The sequence below is a fragment of the Capra hircus genome, chromosome 28 (assembly GCF_001704415.2).
Source record: "Capra hircus breed San Clemente chromosome 28, ASM170441v1, whole genome shotgun sequence".
In the NCBI taxonomy this organism is placed as follows: Eukaryota; Metazoa; Chordata; class Mammalia; order Artiodactyla; family Bovidae; genus Capra; species Capra hircus.
In genome coordinates this window covers 18995517-19023406 of record NC_030835.1, presented here as the reverse complement: position 1 = coordinate 19023406, position 27890 = coordinate 18995517, and the positions used below count along the sequence as shown (strand labels likewise).

At 51.2% G+C, this 27890-nt stretch overlaps 1 protein-coding gene across 1 annotated transcript; it reads right to left on the bottom strand.

The window, feature by feature from the left end:
* On the bottom strand, positions 230-7206 carry NODAL (nodal growth differentiation factor). Its single transcript, XM_005699147.2, has 3 exons — positions 7011-7206; positions 1997-2688; positions 230-382 (listed from the first exon to the last, which is right to left on the bottom strand). The coding sequence occupies exons 1-3, from the start codon at positions 7204-7206 to the stop codon at positions 230-232; spliced, it is 1041 nt and encodes a 346-aa protein (XP_005699204.2).

The window sequence follows — 27890 nt, the reverse complement described above, 5'->3', positions numbered from 1 at the left end:
ACCCAGCAGGGCTGCTTCAGCAGGCTTCGTCCTTCCTCTCCTCTGTGCTCACCCAGACTCCGCAGAGCCTTCATGGACAGGGCGGCAGCCATTCCTCATCAGGTCTGGTGGACAGAGCAACTATTCCTCCTCTCTGTTTCTCCTCATCAGATTAGATGGTTACTAGGTCTTCCAGGAGCTTCCCAACCTTCCCGGGTACAGGCAAACACAACACCCCTGCAGGAGCTCCTCAAAGGCACCCACATTCCTCCACAATCATGTCTTTATGATGGTCGAGAAGCACTCTGCCATTGTCCACATACAGCATACTCAAGGGTTTGGTCTTCACCGGGGCACAGCAGGTGGCAGGGACCCTGTGGGGCTGGTACCGCTTCAGGAGACTCTGAAAGGGAGGAGAGGAAGGTCAATTCACATCCCAATGGTCAGGTCAACACTGTCATTTCTGGGTAAAGTGTGAAGTTACAGAGTTAAAACCAGTTTCTATGTGCAAAAATAGAAAATTCCTTTCATAAAGGAATCAGAATGCCAATACATCATCAGCTCTAATATTGAAAATAACTTTTTTTTTTCTTTTTGCTAAAATAATTCTTTTAAAACAGCCTTTAAACAGAAGACTCTGAAAGCTGTGTCTGGATGAAGCAGTAGCTAACTTGTATGTTCTATTGTTCTAGTCTAGAGTGAATGCCAACTTTAAAAATATTCCAAGAAACTTCTGGTTTAGTTCCAGAAATATGAAGCAGAAGAAAGGCATGTGGAAATTCACAAGGGAGTTGCTTTGTTACCCAGAGAAGGGCAAACAGAGTCAACAGGAGAAAAGGTACTAAGTTCTTGGCATTCTGGAACTGGGCCCTATCTCTGGGGTCCAGCGGTGGCTTTTCAGATCAGCATTAAGATTTGGTGATGTGGCGGTTATCTAAGTCTCTAGTTTCCTCTGACCTTGCTGCAGGTAGACTGGTGGACTGCAGGGGGGCCTAAGAGAGGCTTGGGAGGGCCTGCGCCCAGGACAGGTCCTCTAGGGCAGTGGCCCCCACCACTGCCTCCCTCGAATGAACTCAGCTCACATGCTGCACCTCTGAACTCTGCCTGAGGCTTGGCATGGAGGATGTATTACAGGTCTAAGAGTCTCAGTCTAGGGTTCATAGGGTAAAATAACACTTTGGTCCCGTATGACCTTTGAGAGTGGGTCAGGACCACCACATTAGGCTCTACTCTGCTTTTTCCATCTCGTTTTCCTTCCATTCCTCCCCCTCCACCACCTTCTAGACCATAGAGGCTGATTAGTGGCACCTGGTGGTAGCCTCTGGCTTTACTACTCCCACAAAATGGGTGGTCAGCTCCTGTTTTTACGCAGCAAAGTACAGTGGCTGGAACAGTATTATCTCTAACTTGGCCTCATAATCATGGCCCCATTGCATCAATGAATCACAGACTTCTAATAATGATCATACAACATCATACCTGTTACCCACTAAACTTACACGTGCGGTAGACATATCATCTCATGTGACCCCACAATAGCCCTACAGAATATGGCACTGCTATCCCCATTTTACAGGTGAGAAAACAGGCTCAGACAGAGTAAGCAACTTGATCAATATCACATAGCCAATGAGTAGGATTCAACCTATCTATACCCAAATGCCAAATCCTAAACTTCCTTTCCTGGAATGTCAGGGCAGGGGAAGGAGCTAAGACACTCCAATCTACATGTCCCACCCGTAATTTTATGAAAGAAGGAAAAAGCCCCAGAAAAGCTAGGTGTTCAAGGCCACCCAATGGGGCATGACTCCTCATAGGCTCTCTGAGGATGTTGTTGCTGGTCATCTCTCTGTCTTTAAAACCTAGCACAAAACCTTATAGGTGCTCGAATAATTGTGAGTGAAAGAACATGGGAATACAGCCATTTGAAGCTGGAGTCCTGTCCCCTAGATGTTGAAGAAAGGACACTTGACCCCCACAGCTTACTGCTTCCCCTCCCCAGGCCTCGGCTGCATACCTGGATGTATGCATGGTTGGTTGGGTGGAACTCTTCCCCCACGGGGTTAGGACACTCGCCCTCACAGCGATACGCATTGTACTGCTTGGGGTAGATGATCCAGGAGCCCCATCCGATCAGGTTGAAGTCCACCTGGAACTTGACCTTCCGACAAAGCTGGCTTCTGTCCTGCACGTGATACCGACGGTGCCTCGTGCCCCTCTCCCGGGAGAGCTGTCCTTCCTGGGCCCTCCAGGAGCTCTCTGCTTCCCACAGCAGGGTGGAGCCACCCAGCCGCCTCTGCTCCGGGGAGAGGTTGGAATAGAGCAGGAGGAGCACGTCGGTGACAGGTGGGGTGGGAGCCTGCCGCCAGCACTCTCCAGCCAAGCTGGACATCTGCTCCCGCAGGCCCCCCGGGTGCTTCAGCCACTTGGAGAGCGGCCTGGTCACCTCTAGGACCATGCTGCCCAAGGAGAAGGTAACCTGGGACAGACTGACAGTGAACAGGTCCATCCGAAAACGTTCCAGGCAGTCGGGTGGGTTTTTATCCAGCTTCCGCTGGTGGAAAATCTCAATGGAGAGCGGGATGTTGGGAGGAAGGGCCACGGGGCTGGACAGCTGCAGCCGGAGCTCGGCCCACTCCAGATCCTCTTCTTGGCTCAGGAAGGAGAAGTCAAAAGCAAAGGTCCAGTTCTGCCCATCCACCTGCATATCTGGGTGAGAAAAAGCCAGAAGGAAGCTGGTGAGTGGGGCCCTCCTGCAGCCTGAGTTGGTGTAACAACCACTGCAGTTCATGATTGAGCCCTTACCTTATATGTATCGTCTCTCTTAATCCTCACCCCAACCCTATGAGCTGGGAATAGTATTGAATCCATTTTTAAGACGAGGGAAATTGAGGCTCAGAGAGATTAAATCACCTGCCCAAGGTGTCAATTGTTGGAAGGTCGCAAAGCCAAGAATAAGCCCAACTGCAAAGCCTAATCTCCAAATCACGGTTCTGCCACTCCTGCTTCAGACACTCCAGAGAACAATTGGTAAAAACTGGATGAGTTCGTCTCCTTCTCCTTTCTCCCCTCACACGTACAGTCTAAGGCCAAACCCTGAGCTTTCGGACAGAAACCCTGGGCTTCCACCCACCCTGTGTCTCTGGAGCAGGTCAGCTTTTCTGGCTCTCTTCTCACTGGAAAGGGTGGCCTATTTCACAGGCACAATGAGGTTGCTATGCAGATCATGGAAAGGACTGGAACCCCCAGGAAGGCACGGGCAACAGAAGCCAAAGACTGGCCACCCTTCCCCCACCAGTTCCTAAAGACAGAGGCAGACATGCCAAGAGTTCTCGGCAACCTTACAAATACATTTCTAAGCTTGACTGTGCACTGATCTTGTATTTTTCCACCCAGTGGTCTCTCCTACCCAGCAGGGCGCTCACTCCTTCCAGGTCCTCTATGCATCTGGGACAGACAGCAGTCACACACCCAGCACAGTGAAACCCCAAATGAATGAAAAGGGATGGAATGGGGAAGCACATTCCATTCATTTTAGCCCTGGATCAATTTGGTCTGATGTCTGGGAATAGCACACATGGGTGCATCTTTCAGGTCACCTGAAAGTGATCTTTGACTTTTTTCGAGCCCAGTTTCTTCTTTGCAACGGGAACAGTAATGTCCTCCCTTTCCCTGCATGACATGAGGACCCAGGGAAATGAAGATGTTTCAAAGTCGATTGTTAAATAAAAGGCAAAGGCTAGTCATTAGAAATAGAAACAGAAACGCTTTCGTGAATCAATCCTGAAGGCAGTGATCTCTGATTTAGGTCCACTCTGGAAAGACCACGTAACAGTTGTTTTTTTGTTTTTTTTTTTTTTCAGTTGTTTCATAGGACATCTTTAGTCAGTAAGTGGATTTCTCTGGTTAGTCCAGCCTGTTTTAGAAAGAGGTAATTCTCAGCTTCAGCCTCCTGAAGCTTCTCCCAGCCCATCCCTAGCTGTTCTTTTTCACTTAATCTCCACTTCCCTTCTCATTAGCACCTGCAGGGAACGATAACCAGCCCCTGACTAGCAACTCCCCAGAGGTGTGGCAGGAGGCTGACATTACCCACTGCCCATCTCAGCACCACCTGGCCACCTGGGGATTAGGTGGGACATGTAGCAACTCCTCTACAACTCCACCTACACCAGGACTTAAAACTTATTATCTCAAGTACCCACAAATGGCTTTCTAGAGGAAGGGATTCCAGCTCAGTGTTTAAGAGCAGGGGCCTGGTGTCTCCCATGATGGATTAAATTCTGCCACTTGCTGTTTAAGACTGGGATGCAATCTTTGGGCCTCGGTTTCCCTCTGGGTAAAAGGGAGATGGTGACAGTATCCACCTCACAGGAGTGTTGAGATTTACTGAGATAATGTGTGTAAAGTGCTCTGCCCAGTGTAACCAGCAAAGTGCAATAAATGGCCATCATCAACTATCTCATTACTCAGGTCCAGGTTGGAAATGAAGATGTCCAGGCAGTGAGGGGCCAGGGCAGGGGAACAAAATCATCTATTGCTGGGGTGATAGAGCAGATGCAGGGGTGGGGAGGAGCATATTCCTTCCTGCTGGAAGAGTCTGCAACCCTACAACTCTACCCGCAGCCAAAGGCTCCCCAGGACACAAAGCTAGCCAGTTCTCTTAGATCTGGTTTTGGTTCATCTTAGAAGAATGGGGTGTCTAATCTTTGAGGATCACCAATGCCTGATAAAAGATAAGAATGCTGTCCCCAGAACAAACTGTATTTCCTACTTACACAATAAATGTGATTGGAGGGTGATTATAAAGAAGGGGTTCATGGACACCCTGAAATTGAATGCAGACTTGGCCACATGGGCTCCAATTCCTTGGAATTGGAAATCTTGACCGATTTCCAATTCTAAAGAAAGAAGTGGTTGGGTTCATAACCTTGGGTGTTGAGTTAGACTTAAGGGCTCTGTAGAAAAAGAGGGTGGGTGTGACACCAAGTTCCCACCCTACATTATTATAAATTGTGAGGCCAATTACTATTAACTGCTTCCCTCATGCCAAGTATTTTACTAGCATTGTCTCTTTAAATCCTCCCCACCATTATCTCCATTTTGCAGATGAAGAAACTAAGGTCCAAGGTGAAGATGGTTAAACAGTGAAAGACCTAATTTAGTTAGACTCCAACACCCATTTCCCCTTATCCTGTGCAGTTTACAAATAAACCCAAGATGGAAAGGAGCCAGTGTGGGACATCCCTTCTCCATCAGGCTCCCTCCAGGCAGGCTCTTGCTGCTTTTGAAAAACAAGCCAATTCACAACAATGTGTATATACTTAAGGTCACCATACACATCATAAAATTTGCAATTTAACCCTTTTTATGTATTTTACACCACACTCACACAAATGAGGTAGAAAGAAAGTCAGGCCCTTTATTTTTACAAAAGGATAAACTAGAAAAGTCAACTGATAGGCCAGGGACACAGGGGTAAGTGGGGAAGCAGGGTTTGTGGGACCAGAATCTAGTTTTCTAGACTCCCAGATTGTCACATTACTGCAAATCTGGAACTCTGGAAGGAGGGAGAGATCGGGAAAAGCGCACCTCTCACTCTGCGGCCACCAACCCCACCTCCACCCCACCCCCACCTTTCTGGCGGGGTGGAACACGCCAGTAATTTTCAAACTGCCCCACCCCGGGGTGTCCCCAGTCTGGCTGGTCCCCAGACGACCCTTCTAGAGAGGGTCACTGGCCGTCTGACCCCGGACGCGGCAGGCCAGCGAACTAGGAGCCCCTATCCTCGGATCACAGAGGGCCGGCGGGTGGCCGTCAAAGCAGATTATCGGATGTGGATTTCGCCGGAACTCTGGGGAGGGCCGTCTGGCCCCAGCAGGCTGAGCGAGGTGCAGGGAGGCAGGGGCCACCCCGCGGCCACCACCGCCCCCCCCCCACCGCCCCCGCGCTAGGATGTGGATTGCCCAGCGTAGAAGAGCCCTGCGGGAAGGGCTCCCTCTTCTCAACATCTACCCGCATCCAGTGGGCAGAAGGCAAGGCACGCTGCCCCATCTCCGAGGGCCATACTCCCACAGTCACCATGGGAATGACCTCAATCCCTCCAAATCTAGGCCCTGAGCTCTGTGTCACCTGGGATTCTGACACCTACCTACCAAGCCTGCCTCAATTCTCGATTTCGGGGCACCTCATCTCTAATCCCTAACTTTTGAAACCTAATCCCGATGTTCATGCTTGACATCCTGCTTCGAAACTCGGTCTCAGCCTGAGAAACTCTCCACGGCAGACCCAGGGGCGCATTCACCTTCACTAGTGAAAAGGAAAAAAAAATTCAACAAAATAATTGTAGCAATAATAAGGACGATTTGTTACTGGGCCTGGTTATGTGTTAAGCATCTTATGTGCATTGTCAGTAGCCCTCGCAGTCCTATAAAGGAGGCGCTATTATTCCTGTTCTGTGTTGCTTCGTCAGTCCCTCAGTGGTCCACGCTCTCGCGACCTGTCAGGCTCCTCTGTCCATGGGATTTCCCAAGCAAGGATACTGGAGAGGGTTGCCATTTCCTCCTCCAGGGGATCTTCCCCATCCAGGGATGTCTCCTGCCTTGACAGGCGCATTATTTATCTCTGAGCCACCTGGGAAGCCCTATCCCTGTTCTACAGATGTGCAAACCGAGGTGCCCGGAGATTACAGTAGTTGAAGACCGCACAAATAAGAAGTGGCACAATCAGGCTCTCACCCTATAGTCCGCACTCTACCCGCCCTAAACAAGACACGAACGCTGAGTTCTCGGTCCGGGACACACCTCGGATGCCACCAACCCTGCGCCTCGAGACAACGTGGACGCCGAGAGACCCTCAAGCCCAGCCCCTGGACGTGCCCTTCAAGCGTGCGGGTACGTCCTCAAATGACAAGTCCCCGGCACCGGCACCGAGCCGCAGGCCCTGATGCTCAAGTGCCCTCCGGGAGTCTGGGGGAGGGAGTGCCCGAGGCGCCCCGGGTGTTGAAGGGAGCAGGGCGGGGCGGGGCTGCCTACCTTGCGCCTGCAGGCTGCGGATGATGTCCGCCCGGGTCAGGGGTTCGCGATATAGGCTCAACATATAAGCGAGGGGGGATGGCGACGAGGGCTGCCCCCACGGTCGAAGGGGCACCGGGGCCACCATCGCGGCGCCCTCCTGGAGGAGAGCCCACCAGGCGTGCAAGAGGAACAACCACAGGCGGTGGGCGTGCATGGTAGGCTGGCTGAGCCCCAAAGGCAGCCTCCTCCTCTTATATCCTGGGCCTTCGCAGCCGCCCCGCCCCTGCCCTTCCTCCCTAGGGGGAAGCTTTGAGATCATATAACACCCCTACCCCACCCTCCCACACCGTCACCCGGGGTGGCCCCCTACAGGGACCACCTGCTGAGGGCGGGTGAGACCTGAGCCTGGTAGGGAGGAGACTCCAAATCTGTAGGCGCTGTTAGGTTCAGGGTCTGTCTACTTTGCCTAGCCTGGGCACGCTGGCATGGGGCTCCTCCAGGCTTTGTTTCCCAGATACAGCTGGCTTGTCCAAACTCCCAGGTCAGAATTAATAGCTTCCTTACTCTGCCCCACCTGGGATCCCTCCCCTTTCCTCTTCCTCCAGGTTCCAAATAGACATCTAGCTCAGCCAGGAGCGGTGGAGAAAGGAAGCTGTGGATACCAGCGGCTCTCAGGCAGGGTGCGGCCCCACACTGGCCCAGGAGGCTTCAGCCCAGCCTGGCCCTGTGCAAGCTTCCAGGATACTGTCCCGATGGCCTCTGGGAGCACCCCTGGCTTTATCTGGCAGGGCCTGTCTGGAGAGTTAGCCTCTGAAAAAGTACTGTGTACTGGGAATCGCTGGAACAAAAAAGACGAGTGCCAGTGGAAGTCCAAGGGGACCTGCTTCAAAGACTGAAGCTCCCTCCTGGAGAAGACAGAGGGCAGGAGTGACCAAGATGAAGGATGGAAAAGGAAGTGTCTGGAAGCCGGAGCCCAGGGCACAGCTAACAGGGTGATCCTTGCCCGCTCGAGGGGAGTCTGTGGTGGCATCAGGATCTTCCTTCACAGATGCACTTCACCCCAGGGATTTCAGGAAAAAGGTATTGCCTGTGTTGTCAGCGTCCCTCAGTCTCTGCCTCCCCTGGGGACTCAGTTACCCCAGAGACCTGGATTTCAGCTCAGGGACACTCACTTTTTTCTCTCTGGGCCCTGCTTTCCTCCCCTACACAACAGTAGTCCTTGTCTGGCCTCTGTTCAGCTGGAATTACCTGTAAAGAAATGTAAATCTCTGCACCCAGCAGTTCTCTACACCGGAAGCCTTCCCCCACACTCCCCTCCCCCACCTGCCCTGTGCCCCTGGTCTTTTCCTAGGCCTGATGTGCGTTTATTGAAACTACATGCGGGCTTCCCTGGTGGCTCAGACAGTAAAGGATCCGCCTGCAAATCGGGAGACTTGGGTTCGATCCCTGGGTTGGGAAGATCCCCTGGAGGAGGGCATGGTGACCCACTCCAGTGTTCTTGCCTAGAGAATCCCCATGGACAGAGGAGCCTGCGGGGCTCTAGTCCCTGAGGTTGCAAAGAGTTGGACACGACTGAGCAACAAAGCACAGCATGACACACATGCCAGGCACACATGCCAGGCACACCTAGGCTTCTTTCACAAGATGCCTCCATCCAAAGAGCCACAGGCTCTGCGCTGAGCAGGTATTAGACAGTGGAAGGAGGCCCAGCAGGCTAAGCCAGGAGTTCTAAACCCAAGTCTGGTGGAAGCCGGCCTAGCCAGCAGGAAAGGGTCTCACCCAGGAGAGATGTGGGCTGTAGACCCTTGCTGACTTCGGGACAGAACAGTCTCCTTAACCAGATGCCTGTTAGTTCCTTTCAAAGCTAGAGAATGTCTTGTTCATCATGATCTTCTTATAGTACATGTCAAATTTGAGAAAAGAATCTTAGCTGAGTAAGTTAATCAGTGAATGGCACAGTGTCCAGACTCTCCTGAAGATAAGTATCACCTGGGGTGTGTGTAAACTACTGATTCTTGAGTCCCAACTAGGCCTTCAGAATTAGAACTTGGAGAGAGACCTTGGTAACCTACATATTTAACAAACACCCCCTTGATTCTTACCAGACAACTTTGAGAACCTGGATGAGTCTAGGATCTTGTTGCAGTTTGGAACTGACCTCTCTGCATTCAGTTTCCTCATCTATAAACTGTGACTGGAGGTACCTCCTTCCATGCAGATTCAATAAAGCAAATGGTAAAATCTTTTGCAAGCTCTTAAAACCTGGTGTTTTTGTAAAGCCTTAAGCACAGATATTATTATGGGTGCTCTGGTTGTCATTCAACTTCCCCAGCCTGGGGGCTTGCAGGATGGGGGTTGTCTGTCCTGTCCCTCTGCATCAGACCTGTCCCCAGAGGCAAAAGATGCCCTCACCCAAGTGATGAATACATAAAAAGCAACGAGGGACTTTCTGGTGCAGACGCCACAGGTTCTACCCCTGGTCGGGGAACTAAGATCCCGCATGGCTGGAGAAAAGAAAGAGAGAGATTGTGGTTACACAGAGGTATAGCGGTCAGCCTGCCTCAAAACCCACGTGTCCTAGAATCCAGGGGGTCCCTGGATTAAACAGGGGCATTCAGCACCAGAACTGGGAAGGAACAAAACAGATGATCTCTTTATTAAGCTTTATTCATTCCGTGTCCCCTCATACTATGTGGTACCTAGTAGGTGCTCGGTGAATATTTCAGTTAAAATAAATGATAATAATAATAGCTAACACTTACTGAGCACCAAATACAGTAGGCATCCTGATAAACACTGCATTGATTTTATTCTCATCCTCACTTCAGAGATGAGAAAAGGGAGGCTCAGAGGGAACCAGGTGACTTGCTCAAGGCCACACGATTACAGATGAAAACATCCAGTCTGTGAAGGGCAGCTCTGCTGGTTACCCAAACCCATGCTTTCAGCCCTCTGGCTTCCCCAAAGATGACAAGGTGGACATGGGCTTGTGTGTGTGCCGTGTGTGTGTGTGCCGTGTGTGTGTGTGTGCCGTGTGTGTGTGTGCCGTGTGTGTGTGTGCCGTGTGTGTGTGTATGTGTTCAGTCACTTCAGTCTTGTCTGACTCTTTGCGACACTATGAACTATAACCCGCCAGGCTCCTCTGTCCATGGGATTCTCCAGGCAAGAATACTGGAATGGGTTGCCATGCCCTCCTCGGGCCTTGTGCTAAGACTTAAAAAGAAAGAAAACCTCTCAAAGTTTTGTTTTCCGAGGGTCTGGGAGCTGCAGACAGAGCTCATTTCTGATGTGTATTGGCCCAAAGCCATGTGGGGACCTGCAAGAGGGATTCTGTCAAAGCCCGTTCATCACTGGATTTTTCCAGCTGGGGCACTCTTCAGGACAGAGGTTAACAGTCATTCTCATTTGTAAGAGGTATTTGTTCATGGAGAACCTGTTTCCTGCAAGAAGGACCAGAAGTGCCTTCTTCCCAGGAGGGGAATGACACCTTCTTGCTTCCCCTTCCCCAGACGAACTGACCGGCAGATCACCTGACCTGGGAGATAACCTTTGAGGGTCAGCCCAGCTAGCTGGAGAGTGAGGAGCCAAGACCTCGAAGTTCTCGAATGCTTTCCATCGGGCCTTCTGGACCCTTCCTCCCTGTGAGCGACAGTGTGCCGGGTTAAGTGCTGGAGCTTTGAGGTCAGGCCACCAGGAGGCAAAATCCTGGACATATTAGATCGTTACCATCTTGAAGATTTTGCTCATCAGCTGCAAAATGGAAACAAAGAATCGTATTTACTCGACAGGAATGCTGTAAGCAGTAAATGTGTGTAAAGTGGCGATTGGTCATCTGTTTATTCATTTATTGAACAAACCTGCTTATCTAGGAGTCTCAGCAAGATAACTGCAAGTGTTAGGTTCTCAGGAAGTCAAGACAGGAAGACGGTTCGGTTCTGCACATATTTTTTCCCCATTTATTTATTTGTGGCTGCTCTGGGTCTTCATTGCTGCACGTGGGCTTTCTCTTGCTGCTGTGAGTAAGGACTACTCTCTTGTTGCCGAGCACAGGCTCTAGGGCACAGGCTTCAGTTGTTGCGGCACATGGGCACATACTCTGCAGCACGTGGGATCTTCCTAGACTGGAGATTGAACCCATGTCCCCTGTTTTGGAAGGCAGATTCTTATTCACTGAGCCACCAGGGGAGTCCCTCTGAACATATTTAATGAGCATTTCCTATATGCCAGTATGACCCTGGCTGTCGTGGCATATATGTAGCCTATAGAAGCCCATGTAATCCTAATCACCCCTCCCTGAAGCTCTGAGGCATGTAAGGTATTTCAGAGAAGGGGAAAGTGAAGTACAGAGGAATTAAATAGCATCATCATTCTGAAGGTGGAGGGTGTCTGCTTTATTATGCGCCTCCCATGCCAGGCGCAGCCCCTGCTGCACAGAAATCAGTCAGGATTTGTCATGTGATTGAAGGAGGCCCAGATTCCCGAAACAGGTTCCCAAATCACACCTCTGCCTTTCATGTGCTCCTTCTCCACGCAACCTCCTGCTGTTTCCGCTGTTATCTCCCTGATAAACTCCTTCTCACCTATTGAGACAGGGCTTACACATTGTCACCTCCTCTGCAAACCTGTCACTAGCTCCCTAGGTTTTGGCAGAGTCCTCTTCTAACTTCATGGAGCAGTTGTCCAAGCTCTCATGAGTAGCTGCCGCCAGACTGAGCTTCTGTGAGCAGGATGACTCCTGACTCTCTGAAGCTCCGGTTCCTGGTTCCTAATTGACCGTTGCTTGCTGTGATCCTCGGCTTAAATGAATGGATGGAGTCCTGCAAATGGTGGAGGTGGGACTAAGCACAGGGGCCTGGCCTCCACCTCTAGTAGTTGTCTCTGGTACTTTCTGGACCCCACACTGCTGGTCTTGGAGGGACTGTCTAGGTGCCTCTGTGGGCACACTTGGCTGTCTCTCTGTGATCTGAAGACCTCAATTCTCTGCTACAATTCCCTTGTACCCCAAGAGCACCCTGGCCCCATGGAAATGTCTGCCCTTCTCCTAAGTTCAAAGCTGTCCTTCCTCTGCCCAGGATGCTTCCACCTCCTCTTCCTTCACACAAGACACACCTAGTTATCCCAGAGAATGCAGCTCAAGGGTCTCTCTTCTACATGGTCTCCTTCCCCCTTTAGGCTCTGGTTCCTAGAGGCCCTAGGAGTTTCCCACCAGGAACCTGCTGTAAGCTGGCTCTGAATTCTGCAGTGCTCAGCCAAGGGCCTGGCCTCGGTAGACGGAGCTTGTAAATCTGCCACCAAACCACCTTGGCTGATCTGCAGTGTTTTACCGTCTCATAAGGGTGTTTTGAAAGGTTTTTATTTGGTTTTAAATTTTTATTTACTTTTTGGCTGTGGTGGATCTTCCCTGCTACATGTGGGCTTTCTCTAGTTGTGGCAAGCAGGGGCTACTCTTCATTGCAATGTGCAGGCTCCTCATTGTGGTGGCATCTCTTGCTGCAGAGCGCAGGCTGCAGGTGCCAGGGCTTCAGTAGTTGTGGCATATTGGGCTTAGTTGCTATAGGCATGTGGGATCTTCCCGGACCAGGGATTGAACCTATGTCCCTTGCATTGCACGGTTGATTCTTAACCACTGGACCACCAGGGAAGCCCTGAAAAGTTTTTTATTTAAATCACCAATGCTGAAAGTTCATAAGATTTTGCAAAAAAATATTGAGTTAGCCAAAAAGCTTGTTCGAGTTTGTCCATTACATCTTAGGGAAAAACCCAAACGAGTTTTTTTGACCAACCCAATAGTTTGTTTTCATCATTTAAAAAATGGAATGGGCTAGGCCCTCATTTGATCAAGGCAAGGATTCCCTTCAGTAGAATAGGAGCTACTTCATTTAGGCAGGGTCTGTTCTCTAAAGAGTACCACAGTCCCCACCATGCCTGTTTTCTTTTCTTTTCTTATAATTTCATTTATTTATTTAGGCTGTGCTGGGTCTTCATTGCAGTGTGCAGAGAGCACATGGGCTTCAGTAGTGGTGGCACACGGGCTATGTTGCCCCATGGCATGTGGAATCTTCCTGGACTAGGGATCAAACCCATGTCCCCTGCATTGGCAGGCGGATTCTTCACCACTGGACCACCAGAGAGGTGCCCCCACCATTCCTTGACATACTGCACCCATGTGCCCAGCCTAAAGACAAATTACTTTGAGACCCCTGCTATATGTTGGATGAGAGAAAGACAGTCCAGAATCAGTTTGGAATTTCGGACTCAGGAGTAGTCCACCTCACTGTCCTTTTCCACAGGGACTAACCCATGGATTGTGGTCACCTGGCCCAAGCTAGATGAAATAGAAATAATCTATTATTTAAAAGTATTTCCCATACTTGTTTGAATTATCTAATTTATCCTTCCTATCACTCCTACTAAGCAGACTGGATATTTACTCCCATTTTACAGGTGTGAAAACTGAGGCTCTGAGGAGTTTGGCACCTTGCCCAGGATGGAGTGCCTTGCAAACGGTAAGGCTGTGGTGGAAACTAAGTCATTCTGACTTTGGAAGCCAGACTGGATGTTACCATGTCCCAACATGTCGTTTATCACCTCCCTTGCATGGTGAGGCCTTTCCCCTGTCTAAACGGACCTCCTGCCCTCTGTCACGTCACCCCGCTCATTTCCTTCACAGCACTTCCCTGGCTGGAAATTACATTGTTTACTTTGGTACTGTTTGTTGATTTTTTGTCTGTTCCCTTCCCCCAGCACTGGGCTTTCAGCCAGACTCCTGTATGTTCAGTTCAACACTGAACTCCCAATGCTTAGCTCAGTTCTCAATACAAGAACTGGGTATGTATTTGTTGAATGAAAACTTTTAACCCAGTCCCTGGACTGGGGAACATGGAGGTATGAAGGAGAGTTCTTTCTCCATCCAGTGGCCACCAAGACAATGTGAGCCCCGCGGGTTACCAGCTTTCTCTGGTTTCAAGTTCTTGACTCTCCTGTACGGCTGTGGGTACATAGTAGGTGCTCAATAAGTGCTCAGTCCACCTTCTCTGGCATGTAGATGTCTTGACACTAGTGAGAGAACGCTTCCCTAGCGCTCTGGGCTCCTTATGAACACAACTCACATTATTACACCTTTTGTGTGCGTTGCTCATGGTGCCCTTTGGCCTCCATCCTTTCCCCTGATCCTTGCAGGCTGGTCTAACCCTCTGAGAGTGACTGGCTGTACACGGTGGAGCGGGTAGGGGCCAGGCCTGAATCTCCTGCTCCCTTCAGCTCCCGTGACCAGACTCTCGTGCCTGGCCCCTTCCTGGAGGCCCCTTCCTGGGTGGAGCCCAGGCCCAACTTGTGCTTCCCACAGGGTCAGGAGGTGAAGGCTCAGCCTGCCCTGGGAAACAAACAGAGAGACCACCAGGAGCTTCTCAGAGATTCCCACAGCACAGTCCGCCACCCCTGCCCCTGCCTTCCCACCGCCTGATTGCCCTTCCATAGCCACTCAAGGCTACTGACTTTGCTGACCCAGCTGAGCCTGTGCTGGGAGAAGGCTCTGTGCCTATGTGCATGTGTGTGTGTGTGTGTGTGTGTGTGTGTGTGTGTGTGTAGAGGGCAAGGAAAAAAAATCACAACTAAGAACAAACAGGGAGTGCTTACTGTGGGAGTAAGGAGTGCTTGGGGAGTACTTAGAGCAGGCCAAGTACTGATTCTGCTCAAGCATTTATGTGTACTGTGAGTTCAGTGTCTCTCCAAATCGCTTGACCATAATAATCCCCTGGGGCACTTATTCAAGTAAAGGGAGTCCAAAAGGCATCATGTACTATTTTTAGTGCTCTTTTAAGCTGTAATAGTCTCAAAAGTCTAAATGATAGAAACTTACAAAAACCATGTTGATGGTATAATTAAAAAAATTCCTTTTACACTTACTTAGTTTTGTGAATTTAGTGATATATTTTTAATTAAAATGATTCCAATCATATAATCATCATCTTGATTAACATGGTAGTTGTATATATGACTGGGTATAAGGAATCATTTAGCCACTGACCTCAGGGTTGGAGGGATCCAAGGCTGGTCCATCCCCCATTCACATCAAAGAACCCCAGACTTCAAAGGCAGCTTGGAGGGAGATGCACATACCTGGCTGGGCATGCAGGGGAGCCCCAGAGAGCTAATATGATTAACTAGAGACCCAATGGGGCAGGGTGAATTTTCACAAAGCAGATAATTCAGTGGAAGCAGTTTGAATCCATTCTCACCCTCGTGCCTTTCATTCTATGGTTACTGACAGAACCTCCAGACACCTGGGAATTTTCCAGTAGTCATGTATGGATGTGAGAGTTGGACTGTGAAGAAGGCTGAGCGCCAAAGAATTGATGCTTTTGAACTGTGGTGTTGGAGAAGACTCTTGAGAGTCCCTTGGACTGCAAGGAGATCCAACCAGTCCATTCTGAAGGAGATCAGCCCTGGGTGTTCTTTGGAGGGAATGATGCTAAAGCTGAAACTCCAGTACTTTGGCCACCTCATGCGAAGAGTTGGCTCATTGGAAAAGACTCTGCTGCTGGGAGGGATTGGGGGCAGGAGGAGAAGGGGACGATGGAGGATGAGATGGCTGGATGGCATCACGGACTCGATGGACGTGAGTCTGAGTGAACTCCGGGAGATGGAGATGGACAGGGAGGCCTGGCGTGCTTCGATTCATGGGGTCACAAAGAGTTGGACATGACTGAGCGACTGAACTGAACTGGGGACTGTGCCCTCCATTTCATGGAGGGAAAACCACATTGAAAGCCAGCAGTTACCTTTGTCGCTGGCATAGTGCTAAAGCTGTGGACCCATGCCTCATGCACAGCTTGAGGGATTCCTTTCACACTGTGTTCTGCAGGTATGGTGGTGGTTTACTCTCTAAGTCGTATCCGACTCTTGCAACCCCATGGGCTGTAGCTGGCCAGGCTCCTCTGTCCATGGAATTCTCCAGGCAAGAATACTGGACTGGGTTGCCATTTCCTTCTCCAGGGGATCTTCCTCACCCAGCAGTTGAACTCAGGTCTCTTGCATTGTAGGTGGATTCTATAGGTATATTGTTTCCCATTTTACTGATGAGAAAACTGAGGCTTGAATTGCTTAAACATTTGTGTGCATTCCAAGTTGCTTCAGTCGTGTGCTACTTTTTGACCCTAAGGACTGTAGCCCGCCAGCCTCCTCTGTCCATGGGAATCTCCAGGGGATCTTCCTGACCCAGGGATCAAACCCCGGTCTCTTATGTCTCCTGCACCAGCAGGCAGGTGCCACCTGGGAAGCCCAGCTTAAACACGTGCCCAGGGTCAAGTTGGTGCCGAGCAGCTGAGCTGGAATTGGAGTCCAGATCTGTTTTGACATTAACCTTCATTCTCCTCCCTGTCATTCAGAGGAGAACAAATAGCTGCGGCCCCAGGTGTTCTTCTCATCTTTCCTCCACTCTAGTGTGAGGGCAGGAGGTGTAGAGGGTGCTCTTGGTTTGCCCACTTACCACACTCACATCTTGAGAACAGGGACTCACTGGGCAATCCGCTGCTGAGAGAGTGTGCCCATGATTTGAGATGTTATGTCCACAAGCTCCCTGATCCCCCCCACGACCCTACTTTATCCTGTGGCTCTTCCCTCCACCCTCCACACCCTAGTCACCCTCAACAGAGAGCTGACAACCCCTCCTGCTGTTTCAGAGCCTGAGGACCAGGGTCATGTGGCTTGAGGGAGGCTCTGCTTCCCCAGATCCAGTCCTGGCCACACTGATTCCCCTCCCAGGGAGACCCTGGCCCAATGCCCCTTCCCAGCCTACTCCTGGCTCCCAGCGCTTTGCCCTCCCGACTCCCACCCCAGCCCTCAGCTCCCCTTTCCATCCTCCCTGTGGACTGTACCCCTCAGAACTGTGTTCCTTCCCACTGGTAAGAGGGCCCTGCCCAGACTGGAAGATCAGTCAAGAAAACTCCCAAAGAGCAGGGTGGGAGGGGGAGAGGGTGTTGGTCTAAGTCAGTACCAGTTAGACTTGACAGGAGGGTGTGTGTGTGTATGTGGAGGGCGGGGCTAGGTCCTCCTCTCAGCTCAAGCTGGACCAGCATGGCCAGGTGGCCTCACTTTCTACATCTGGGATGGCCCCTGGCTCTGTCCCCCACTCGGCCATCGTGGACTTGGTGGAGCTCTGAGCCCTGTGGGTGAAAGTGTTTCCTGACATTCAGGTCCTGCCCAGGTGGGCTTTGCAGCTTCTTCCTCCTCTCCTCATCCTAACCAGTTGATGAAATGTTAACAAAAAATTTCCCCTGTTATATATTGTGCTTGTAATATACATTAATGTAATGTATATTCACTGAAGAAAATTTACTACATAACAGTACAGAGAGAAAAAGAAAAATCCTCTCTTATTCTGCAATCCACATGTAACCCTGGTTAGTATTCTGGGTATGTCCTTCCGGTCTTGCTCCATCCCACCCGCACCTCAGGCGTTTACGTACACATACATCTTTTGCTTGGAACAATCCCCTGTGTGAACTGTTCTGTTCTGTAGACAGCTTCTTTCATGTAACCTGAACGTCTTTTCAAGCCAATAGGCATCCTTCACCACTATCTAGAAATAAATATTGCTCATTTTAAAGGACTGCCTCCACCAGGAAGCCAGCTGAGGTTTCTCCAGTCTGATCAGCCCTCTTTCAGGACCCTCATATCATGCCCCCTATTACCCACCTCCTCTTAGATAATAAGCGTCTAGAGGACAGAAGTCTCCTCTGGACCCCTGCGTTCAGTGCCCGGTGTACAACAGGTGCTAATAGATGGGACTGAAAAAGAGCACTTTTCTTAACAGAACTTGCTTTCCCAGACAGGTTGCTTGCTGTCACGGGGAGGTGCCTGAGGCAAAGGAAAGGAGCCCTGGACTTGGGTTCGAAGCCGTGCCCTTTACCGTGGGTGCCTGCCTCTGGTTTTGCTCTCTTGTTCGTGGAGGACGGTCCTAAAGGGAATGTGTGCGGGGCGGTGCCCAGTCTTGCCGGCGAGTCTGGCCGCTGCCGGCCGAGGCGGCTGGGAGGAGGGCTCAGCAGCCAGTGAGCAGAGCGGCAGAGGCGGCTGTGGCTTGAGGGAAGAGAAAGGAGACAGCGGTGAGTGAGCGGAGGTGAGCCGAGCAGCGGGGCGCCCCCTCTCTAGGTCCGGATCTGAGCGCCTCGGGTCCACCACCTGGCGCCGCTTCTCTGGCAGCTCCGCGGCTCTGTGCATCCTGGGGTCCCGGACAGGAGCCCCGCGAAAGAGGGACCCTCCGGAGTGAGCCCCGACCTGGGCCGAGTGGTCGAGGCTCGGGGGTCAGCGGGATGTGTCCTCTTCCCATCTATCCCGTCCCCTCTCTGGGCCCAATTCTCCTGCTTTGCGGGTGGGGATTGAGGGGTGGGGGCATGTGCCCACTCTCTAAGCTGGGGGCCCTGGAAGGAAGTTATGGCTCAGAGACGTCTGCACAGCCCCTACTTGGTGCCAGGCTGGCTCTGGGGTGGGGTGGGTCGCCACCACCTTCTTGTCCTCCACAGTGTGTCTGAGACTGCCGACCCCAGGGGAGCCCAGTTACCAGTAGCTACCACCACAGTTGGTCAGAGCTCACCTGGAGACCCACCAACAGAACGCTTTGCACAGTTATCGTTTAGTGCAGGGCAGGTGCGAGTACCGAGAGGTGAAGGCAGCTGGAGTTCAGCTACCTTGACGCTAAGGAGAGTGAGTTGCACACCCTTCCAAGGTCCCCAGGCCTCAGTTGTATTTGTATTTTTGTGTTCTTTCCTTCAAAACCCCCTCCCCTGACCGTTTAAGGTTCAGGCCCCGTAACAAGTGGTCTTTCCTGGTACCTGGTCTGTCTGCTTCCTCTGCCACACTGCCCAGGGTGGTGGGGGTGGAGGATTGCTGCAGCTGGGCTCATCTCTCGCCTGGGCCCCCTGGCTGGTTCCCAAGGTCCACTCCTCCCAGGAGGGCCGCGGCTCCTGAAGCCTGGGTCTCAGGCCCCCTTGCCCTCACCCTGAGCTGCCTTCAGCCCTCTTTGAGTTCCTAGAATCTGATGAGCCTTTGCCCTCACCATCCCCTCTGCCTTAATGCCCTTTCTCCCACTCTGCCTGGCAAACACCGAATAGCCTTCAAGTCTTTGCTTAAATACAACCTCCTTGGAGAAACCTTTCCCTGCCACCCTATCTAAAGGTGACCTCACACTTCCTCAGAGCGCCCTGTATTTTTCCTTCAGGGTGCTTATTGTCAGCTATGGTTACACCTTTACTTGGGGGCTATTGGTTCATGTCTGCCTCTCTCAGAATACTGAAAGCACCAAGGGTGTTGGGTTTAACATCTGGGTTATTCTGCATCCCTGCACTTAGCATGCTGCTAGAGAAATAACTGTTGTGAAGAAAAGAGGCCAGACGCGGAGGCTGTCCTGCTGCCATTTTTCCAGCAGGTGGCGCTCCAGGGCCGAACTTCATCAGTCCGCTGGCTCCAGGAGGGCTTCCCTCCTTCCATTCTCCAACCTCCCCCAGCCCCTGCCCCGGAGCCCTCTGCACTCTGCTCACTTCTTTGAGTCTTGAGGTTGCACATCATGGTTATGTTTACCGTCATCTCCTACAGGGGGCTAGTGGCAACTCTCTTGCTAGAGGCTTCTCCTGTAGAGGCCAGATCAAACCCCTTTCTTTTTCCTTGGTGCCTGTGCAGAACTCGGGAAACTGAATGACCAGCGGGAAAAGCAAATGACTCAATCTCAAGGATAGAGGGTGCCCCTGGAGGTGAACATTAACGCTCGGAGCCTGACTGCGGGCCGTTCCAAGTTGCTTCAGTCGACCCTGTGGGCTGTAGCCTGCCAGGCTCCTCTGTCCATGGGATTCTCCAGGCAAGAATAATGGGGTGGGTGGCCATGCCTTCCTCCAGGGGATCTTCCCGACTTAGGAAGTGAACGCAAGTCTCTTATGCCTCCTGCATTGGCAGGCTGGTTCTTCACCGTTAGTGCCACCTGGGAAGTTAAGGTTTTGGCACGTGATTTCTGGGTTCCAGTGCTTGCTCTGCTGCTTACCAGTGTGAGACTTTGGGTGGATTACTTAACCGCTTTGTGCCTTATTTTCTTCCTCTGTAAAAATGGGAATAGTTCCTGTCTCATAGGGTGTTTTGAGACTAGAATGAGGAAATACATGGCAAGTATTTAGGATGGTATCTGTGTGTAGTAAATGATCAGTGAATGACAGTTTTTACTATTGAACAATTCTTTACCCACTAAGGAATCCCCATTTCAGATGTGGGAGAGACCACCTGTGCTTGTGCATAGCACACACACACACACACACACACACACACATGCAGGGAAAAACACAACAGCAACACACACCTCTTCCAGCTGTGGGCTCAGGCAGGCCACGGTGCCTCCTTTGCCAGGACAGGGGAGCCCAGCAGATGCCCTGTCGCCTTCCTGGCACTCTGCCTCCTGCATTCAGTGCCAGTGGCTTGGCAGGACAGTTGCCATGGCAGCGGGTGACTAGGCCTGCAGGCTGGGACAGTGGCTGGGCTTTGGCTGAGCTGTCTGGCTCTTTAAAGGGGGTGGCTTCCTGCCAAAGCACAGGCTCTCCTGCTGCTCAGACGTTCAGCTGGCATGAGCAGCCGTGGCCACACCCAGAGCCCACCAGTCTCCCTGCCCTGGGAACTGGGAGGCTGAGCCAGCCGCTCGCTCCGGGTCTTCCCTCACACGCCCCAGAGGGTTGTGCCAGCGCCTCATTGACTTCTCTCTGTTTGTGGGGTGAATGAAAACACACAAAAATGAATTCCCTCTCACCACCTTGAAGGGTAAATTTTTGAGACATAATCTGACCTTCTCTAAAAATGGCCTGTTCATCCCACAAATTTTAGTATCTACTGTGTGCCAGCCATTGCTCTGGATGGAACCAAGATTTGAACCCAGATAGACACGTTCTCACTGTCAGGTGCTGACATCCTAGTAGGGAGAGAAAGCCAATAAACAAACAGCCAGAACAAGGAAAGCATCAGTGATGGGTGCTGTGCTGAGAATTTTAACAGGGGAATGAAATAGCAAGAGAATGAGAGGTTGCTCTAGGTGCAGGCAACAGGGGCGGCCTTTCCAAAGAGATGGCAGGTGAGCGAAGACCTAAGCGGAAGGAAGGAAGATTGGGAGGAAGAACATCCTAGGAAGAGGGATCAGTGAGTGCAAAGACCCGGAGGAGGGACCACAGCTGGCTAGTCTGAGGAACTGAAAGAAGTTGGGCTGGAACTTAGTGGGTGAAGGGGATAATGAAACATAACACATAAAGTGCACTGATTTGAAGTCATAACTGGATGAATTTTCACAGAGGTACACATCTGGGCAACCCCTATCCAGATCAAGACATGGAACATTCCCAGCGCCCCAGAAGGTTCCCCCAGTCACTGTTGGCCTTTACCCAGAGGTGGCCACCCCTCTGCCCTTGATCATCATAGGCTAGTTTTGCCTGTCCTAGGACTTTCCCCAAACAATGGAATCTTATGCTACGGTTTTCATTTGATCTAGTTCTTTTCACTCTCAAGTCTGATGTTCGTCCATGCTGCTGCTGCTGTGTCTATAGGTCATTCACCCTATTTGCTAGGAAGTCTTCATTATGCCATCACACCACAATTCATCCACTCTTCTCTTGATGCCTACTGGAGTTGTCTACATATGAATATCTTTGGGCTATCCTGAATAATGCTGCTAAGAACATCCTTGTAAATGGCATGCCCAACCAGGTATTATATACATCCTTTTGGGATGTTATATACACTGGTGAAGGGTCAGCGAGCTCTTTCATTTTGCAGGTGGAAGAACAGGACCAGAGAAGGGAATGGACTTGCCAGGTTACCCAGGCAATCAGTGGCAGGGTGGGTGGGTGGGGAAGGCTGCTGACCATTTTTTTTTTTAAGGGTAGCTTTATTTATTTATAAAATATTTATTTGGCTGCACTGGATCTCAGTTGGCATGTAAACTCTTGGTTGCAGCATGTGGAATCTAGTTCTCTAACCAGGGACTGAACCCAGGCTCCGTGCACTGGCAGCACAGAGTCTTAGCCACTGGCCCACCAGGGAGGCCCTCCTGCTGACCGTTTTTGTACCACTTGTTCTAGGCAGAAGGTTCTGGGCCCCTGGTGGGGAATAGGAGAGAAAAAATATTTTTTAAGCACCTACTGTGTTTTAGGCCCTTCAAATGTATTATATTATCTATTCTAATTCTCAAAAGAACCTTACAAATTAGACATTATTGTGCCCATTTCACAGATGAGGGGCCTAGTCTAGAAGCATATATATACAGGTAGAATCAGGACTTGGGCAGGTTTGTCTGATGCTGAAGCCCTAATCCTCCATGGCATGCCACCACCCAGGGTGGTGAAAGCTCTATGTGCCGGGCAGGGCTGCAAAGGCCAAGTGCAGAACCTGCAGAAATGAGAAACTTGGGGAGCTCCTCACATCAGCAGGATGTGCCAGGCAGGATGGGAAGCAGTGGGGAGAAATAGCCTAGGGCCTTCTGTTTTAAACTCCCCCAGACCCCAGCTGGCCCGCATTTCCCTGCTGAGCACAGCTCAGGGTTAGGTCAGATCACTGGACCTCAAGCCCCAACTTCATGGTTACCTTGCAGTGTGACCTTGGGCCAGGCACTGCCTCTTGGTGCCTCTGGTAACTTCCAACCCTGCCCGCGGGTTGGGACTCAGGGTTTCCAGGCTTTCACTGGCCTGACAGGTGCCGTTTTTTCCAGGGGGTCTCTGTCTCCACACAGTGGTCTTCCTACTCAGATCATGACCTCGAGCTTCTTGGGGAGCCCTTTCATGTGTTGGGGGGGAGGGGTGGGATGGGGCAATTATTTTGCCCATTCTGTGTTTATTATTATTGTGGTAAAGTATACGTAACATAAAATGATGGACGTGAATCTGAGTGAACTCCGGGAGATGATGATGGACAGGGAGGCCTGGCCTGCTGCGATTCATGGGGGTCACAAAGAGTTGGACACCACTGAGTGACTGAACTGAACTGAACTGAACTGAACCATTTTAACCACTGTTTTTTGGCCACGCTGCATGTGGGATTTTAGTTCCCTGACCAGAGATGGAACACATTTCTTGTATACTGAAATGGCAGGAGAGATGTTCATTTCACAGAAGCATGGAGTCTGATGAGCTACAGTTCATGGAGTTGCGAAGAATCGGACACAACAGATCAACTAATACCTCACTTTCAAGTGAAATTCCGTACTCGTTAAACACTAACATTTTGAATAGTGGTGTTGGAGGGGAGTTGGGAGGTTAGCGTCTCTGAGTGACCAGGGAGAAGCTGTGAGAGGAAGAAAGAGAACATGAAACAAATGAGTGGGGAAGGCAGGGATTTGTGGCAGAAACTGGGGCGCCTGCCTGAGCAGACCCTGCCCTGTCCTGATCCTGCCGTCCTGTTCCCACCAGACTCTAGCTGCCTGCACCACCCCCATCCTGGCCTCTCCCTCTCTCTCTGCAGATAGCGGGAATTTTTAACTGCTTCACTGCTTCCTGCCAGCAGCAGCTCAGGCTGCACCCCCTTCAGAGATTTGAAGGAGGGGCGGTCACAGGCTGGGAGGTGCGGGGAAGGGGAGGCTCCAGAAGGAGACTTGTGGCAGGTTTCTGCCCGCAGATGTCAGCTAGGTGCGAAGTCAGAGCTGGGAGACCAGCTTAGGGGTTGGGGGGTGGGAGGTGCTGAGTGAAGAGAGAGAGAGAGAGAGAGAGAAGGGTTTCATTCTCTTCTGGACTCCCTTGGGAAAAAGCCCTGGGGTGGGGGATGGAGACAGAATAATAGCCAAGGACTTTTTGGGTCTCGGAAGTTCCCACGGACCTTTGAAAGCCCTGGGGTTGTTTAGCTGGAGAAGTCTGTGATCAGGGTCGGAGATGGCATTTCTCAAATATTTGAAAGGAAGAGCTATGTACCTGTGTACTGGTGTTCCAGGGTTGGGGAGACAGGACCAGTTGGGGACTGGCTGGGAGGTGGAGGTCAGATTCATGTTAGGAGGAGGAGGAGGGATGCTCTAAGGTCAGCAGAGCTCTGCAGAGAAGTCTCCCTAGAGAATGAGCTCCCATCCCTGGGACAATTAAAGTCAGGCAGTACTCGGGAGGCTGAATTCAAGGGCTCTGGAGTCAGCGATGGCTGGGGGACACTGGGCAAGTTCGTCAGCCTCTTTGTGCCTCAGTTGCCACATGCAAAAAATGAGGATGGTAGTGGACTGTGCTTTTCCAAAGTGAGGCATGGGATTGTGGCTCTGAAGTCCAATGTAGTACCTAGTACTCAGCAGCCAGTGAAGGACTGGATATTGTAGGGAGCACTTGTGGGTGAGGTGGGGAGTTGGGTTAATCCCTACGAAGAGCCCATTAGCCCTGCTTTTCTGTGGAAGGAGGACCGTAGGGTTCCTTCTGTCAGTGCCTGAGAGCTGTCTGAGGTTTGTCACTTGCCGCTAAATGGGCAATTTGTCTCACCACAGATGGGGTCTGAGAAGAGTACCTGTGTTTATGTGCAAGGAAGAATTATTTATCTCATTTTACAGATAAGGAGACTGAGGCCCAGAGAGGCTCCTTGACTTGGTAAGGCAGTATCTCAATTAGGGCTTGAATCTCCAGAAGCCTGGTCAGGGGCCCTGTCCACCCCACCTGCCCGGTCATGGCCCTTACCAAGTCTGGCCTCTAGGCGTTCCACTCAGTTGGAGGGGTTGCCTGCCTGCCTCACTGGAAAGAAGGTGGGATGAGGGGTACCAGGCAAGGTTAAGGAACTTCTTTTCCCCAAGGCCTAAGTGTGGACTCCCGTTTCCCTGCTCTTGCCCCCAGAGGGGTCCCTGCCCAGGGCTTCTTGTGGACTTGTTACAGGGGACGGGGCACAGCAGGCTTTGGGGTCAGGAGAGCCACCCTCAGAAGGAGTGATATCACCATTCCGAGCTTCAGTGCCTGGGGAGACAGGAGGGATACTTACCTCTCTGGGTGGCTGAAAATAGCCAGCACCGTGATTCTGAGCATGCCCTTTGTAACTCAGATCAGACTTGAGTCCAAGCATGGTGTGGTACAGAGGACTGGACTTTCTTGCTTCCTCTGCCCAAGACCGCCTCTCATAGTGGAAGCAGCTGTCTTGAAGTGTTTGGAGGGTTGGCCGGACCAATTATACAAGCACTTACTAAGCTCCCAACATATGCCGTGCCCTGGGCTGGAACGCAGTGATGAACGGTGGGCGTTTCTTCTGGAAGCTCACTGCCCAGTGATGGAGGGGACAGGCAAGCTGATGGGCCATGCAGCTGTGGCAGCCTCGAGATGCACCATGCTGAGCTCCTTGCGGTGAACTTGCTGTGGGATGCAGTTAGCTGACTGCCCTCAGCTCACCTCCCCACCCCCCGCTTTGGGGATCCACTGCTGCACTCACATGGAGGCCGCCACCTCCCTGGGCTCCTGGTCAGTGGCTGAGCCCAGTGGGGTCCCGGAGCTTTTGTTGTGGTTAGGAAAGGGGAGCTTCATTTTAAAAAATTTTTATTGGGGTGTATGTGTGTGTCTCAGTCACTCAGTCATGTCCAGCTCTTTGCAGCCGCATGGACTGTGTGACGCTAGTGGTAAAGAACTTGTCTGCCATTGCAGGAGACACAGGAGATGCAGATTCAGCCCCTGGCTTGGGAAGATCTCCTGGAGGGGGAAAGGACAACCCACCCCAGTATCCTTGCTTGGAGAATCGCATGGACAGAGGAGCCTAGCGGGCTACAGTCCATTGGATCTCAAAGAGTCGGACACGACTGAAGTGACTCAGCACGTAGCTGATGAACAATGCTGTGTTAGTTTCTGCTGTACAGCAAAGTGGATCAGTTAGTCATATACACATCTCCACTTGGAAAGGGGAGCTTTGAAGTCAGGTTGCCTGTTGTGAATCCCAGCTCGGTGTCTTACCAGCCATGTGCCCTGGGGCAGATCATTGCCTCTCGTGGAGCCTGCATTTCCTTACCTGCTAGGGAGGAGGTAAGGAAGGAGGAGAAGAAGATGCCTCCTGCCTCAGGGGGCGGGGTGAGGCTGCAGTGGGTTCCTGCATGTGAACTGTGGCGCAAAGGAAACACTCAGTGTCTCCCTTCCCCTGCAGGGGAAGGACCATGCAGGGACGGTGGCGAACTGCCATCTCTCAATCTGTGCTTCTGGCTTCAGAAAACACGCCGGATTTGGGAGATTGCCTGTGCCCCTCTGAGCCTTGGTCAGCACACTCTTGAGAGTGGATGGCATCACCTAGTCCCCTGCCATATTCAGGTGGGAACACTACACCCTGGCTTGGTCAGGGGGCAGGCCAGAATCTCGGTACAAAGGCAGGCTGCTAAGAGTTGGGTTGGCCCATGGAAGTGGAAGAAGGCTTAAGAGTCATTTGCCCCAGTGGTTCCCAAACACCAGACAGTTGACTGTTGCCTTAGAACCACCCAGGGGGCTTTCCCAGGCCCCCAGCCCTGGACACCCTGGCTTAGGAGGGCGGGAGTGGTGCCTGGGAATCTGTGGTCGAGCCCCTCCCCTGGGTGATTCAAACGCACACGTCGTCGGCTGGGAACAACTGCCTGGTTCTGGTCCCAGTTTTACCCCTGACTGCACGGACAGTGAATGTCTGTCTCAGATGGCCTGGTGGGGGCGGTTGTGGGGGGTGGGGGTGTCCGGAGAGGCCTTCTAAACCAGCAGGTCTTCAGTGGCCTCCAGTTAAGGGGACTGTGTGTAGCATGCCATTCTGCTTCTGCGTTTGTTTTGGAAAGGAAGGGACTCTAATGAGCTGGGCTATTACTCTGTGGCTTCGAGCTGCTCCTGCTCATGGCTGGGTGCCTCCAAGACAACAAAAGGAGTGTGGAGGGGGGAGGTGTCTGCCACTTTGAGAAGCCTAACTCTAGGCCATCAGGACAAAGAAGGAAACTGGGTCAGGAGTGAGCTCCTTGTCTCTGCGGACAGTCAAGCAGAGACAGGGACCACTAGCCCTCAGAAATCTTGTATGGGGGGGTGGTCCCTCTAAGTCTAGCCTCTGCGACTTTATGTCTTTAAGATGTGTTTATTATATCCATCATATTCTGATGGAGGTTGGAGTGAAATTGTGTGATATCTGGGGGTTGCTTTAAAATACTCCAGAAAGAAAACCGAAAGAGAAAAAAAAAAAGCTAATGGTAAATGAAGCAAGTGTGGCAGAATCTTGATAACTCTCATATGTGATAGTGGGTATATAGAGTCGATTATGCTGTTTTCTACTTTTGTGCATATATAAAGTGTTCAAAATGAAAATTTTAAATGACATTTATGAGGAAATTCCCTGGTGATCTAGTGGTTAGAACTCTGCACTCTCACTGCCAAGGTCCCAGGTTTGATCCCTGGTCTTAGAACTAAGATCCCACTAGCTGCATGGCACATACAAAAAAAAATAATGAAAATGACAATTATTAGACTTTATCATAGATGCCCAGGGTTTAAAAAAAACAAAACAACTACAAAAGGATAGTGAGTGGAGGGCAGGTCTGATTCTCCTCCCCAAGCCTCCTGCTTCCCTTCCCCAGGCCTCAACTATCCTACGAGGGCTGAGCCCTCTTCCCAGCATCTTTGGTAGCCTTCCAGAGATTAACCTCTTGTATACAAACCTATCAGCTGAGAGTTGTTGTCATTATTTAAAAGTAGGATAACACATCCATGCGGAACAGAATTCAAATGCACAAGAAGGTATGCAGTGAAAAGTCTCCCTCCAGCCACCCAGTTCCCTGGAAAGAAAGTGAAAGTCGCTCAGTTGTGTCCGACTGTTTGCAAGCCACAGACTACACATCCATGAATCTCTCCAGGCCAAAATACTGGAGTGGGTAGCCTTTCCCTTCTTCAGGGGATCTTCCCAACCCAGGGATTGAACCCAGGTCTCCTGAACTGCAGGCAGATTTTTTACCAGCTGAGCCGC

What these genes read in the sequence shown, in the direction of transcription:
- NODAL (XM_005699147.2), bottom strand. Translation starts at nt 7,206, where the DNA reads ATGCACGCCCACCGCCTGTGGTTGTTCCTCTTGCACGCCTGGTGGGCT. An exon ending in CCGCAGCCTGCAGGCGCAAG is followed by an intron (nt 2,689 to 7,010) that starts GTAGGCAGCCCC and finishes TTTCTCACCCAG; the next exon opens with ATATGCAGGTGGATGGGCAG. An exon ending in CCAACCATGCATACATCCAG is followed by an intron (nt 383 to 1,996) that starts GTATGCAGCCGA and finishes CCTCCCTTTCAG; the next exon opens with AGTCTCCTGAAGCGGTACCA.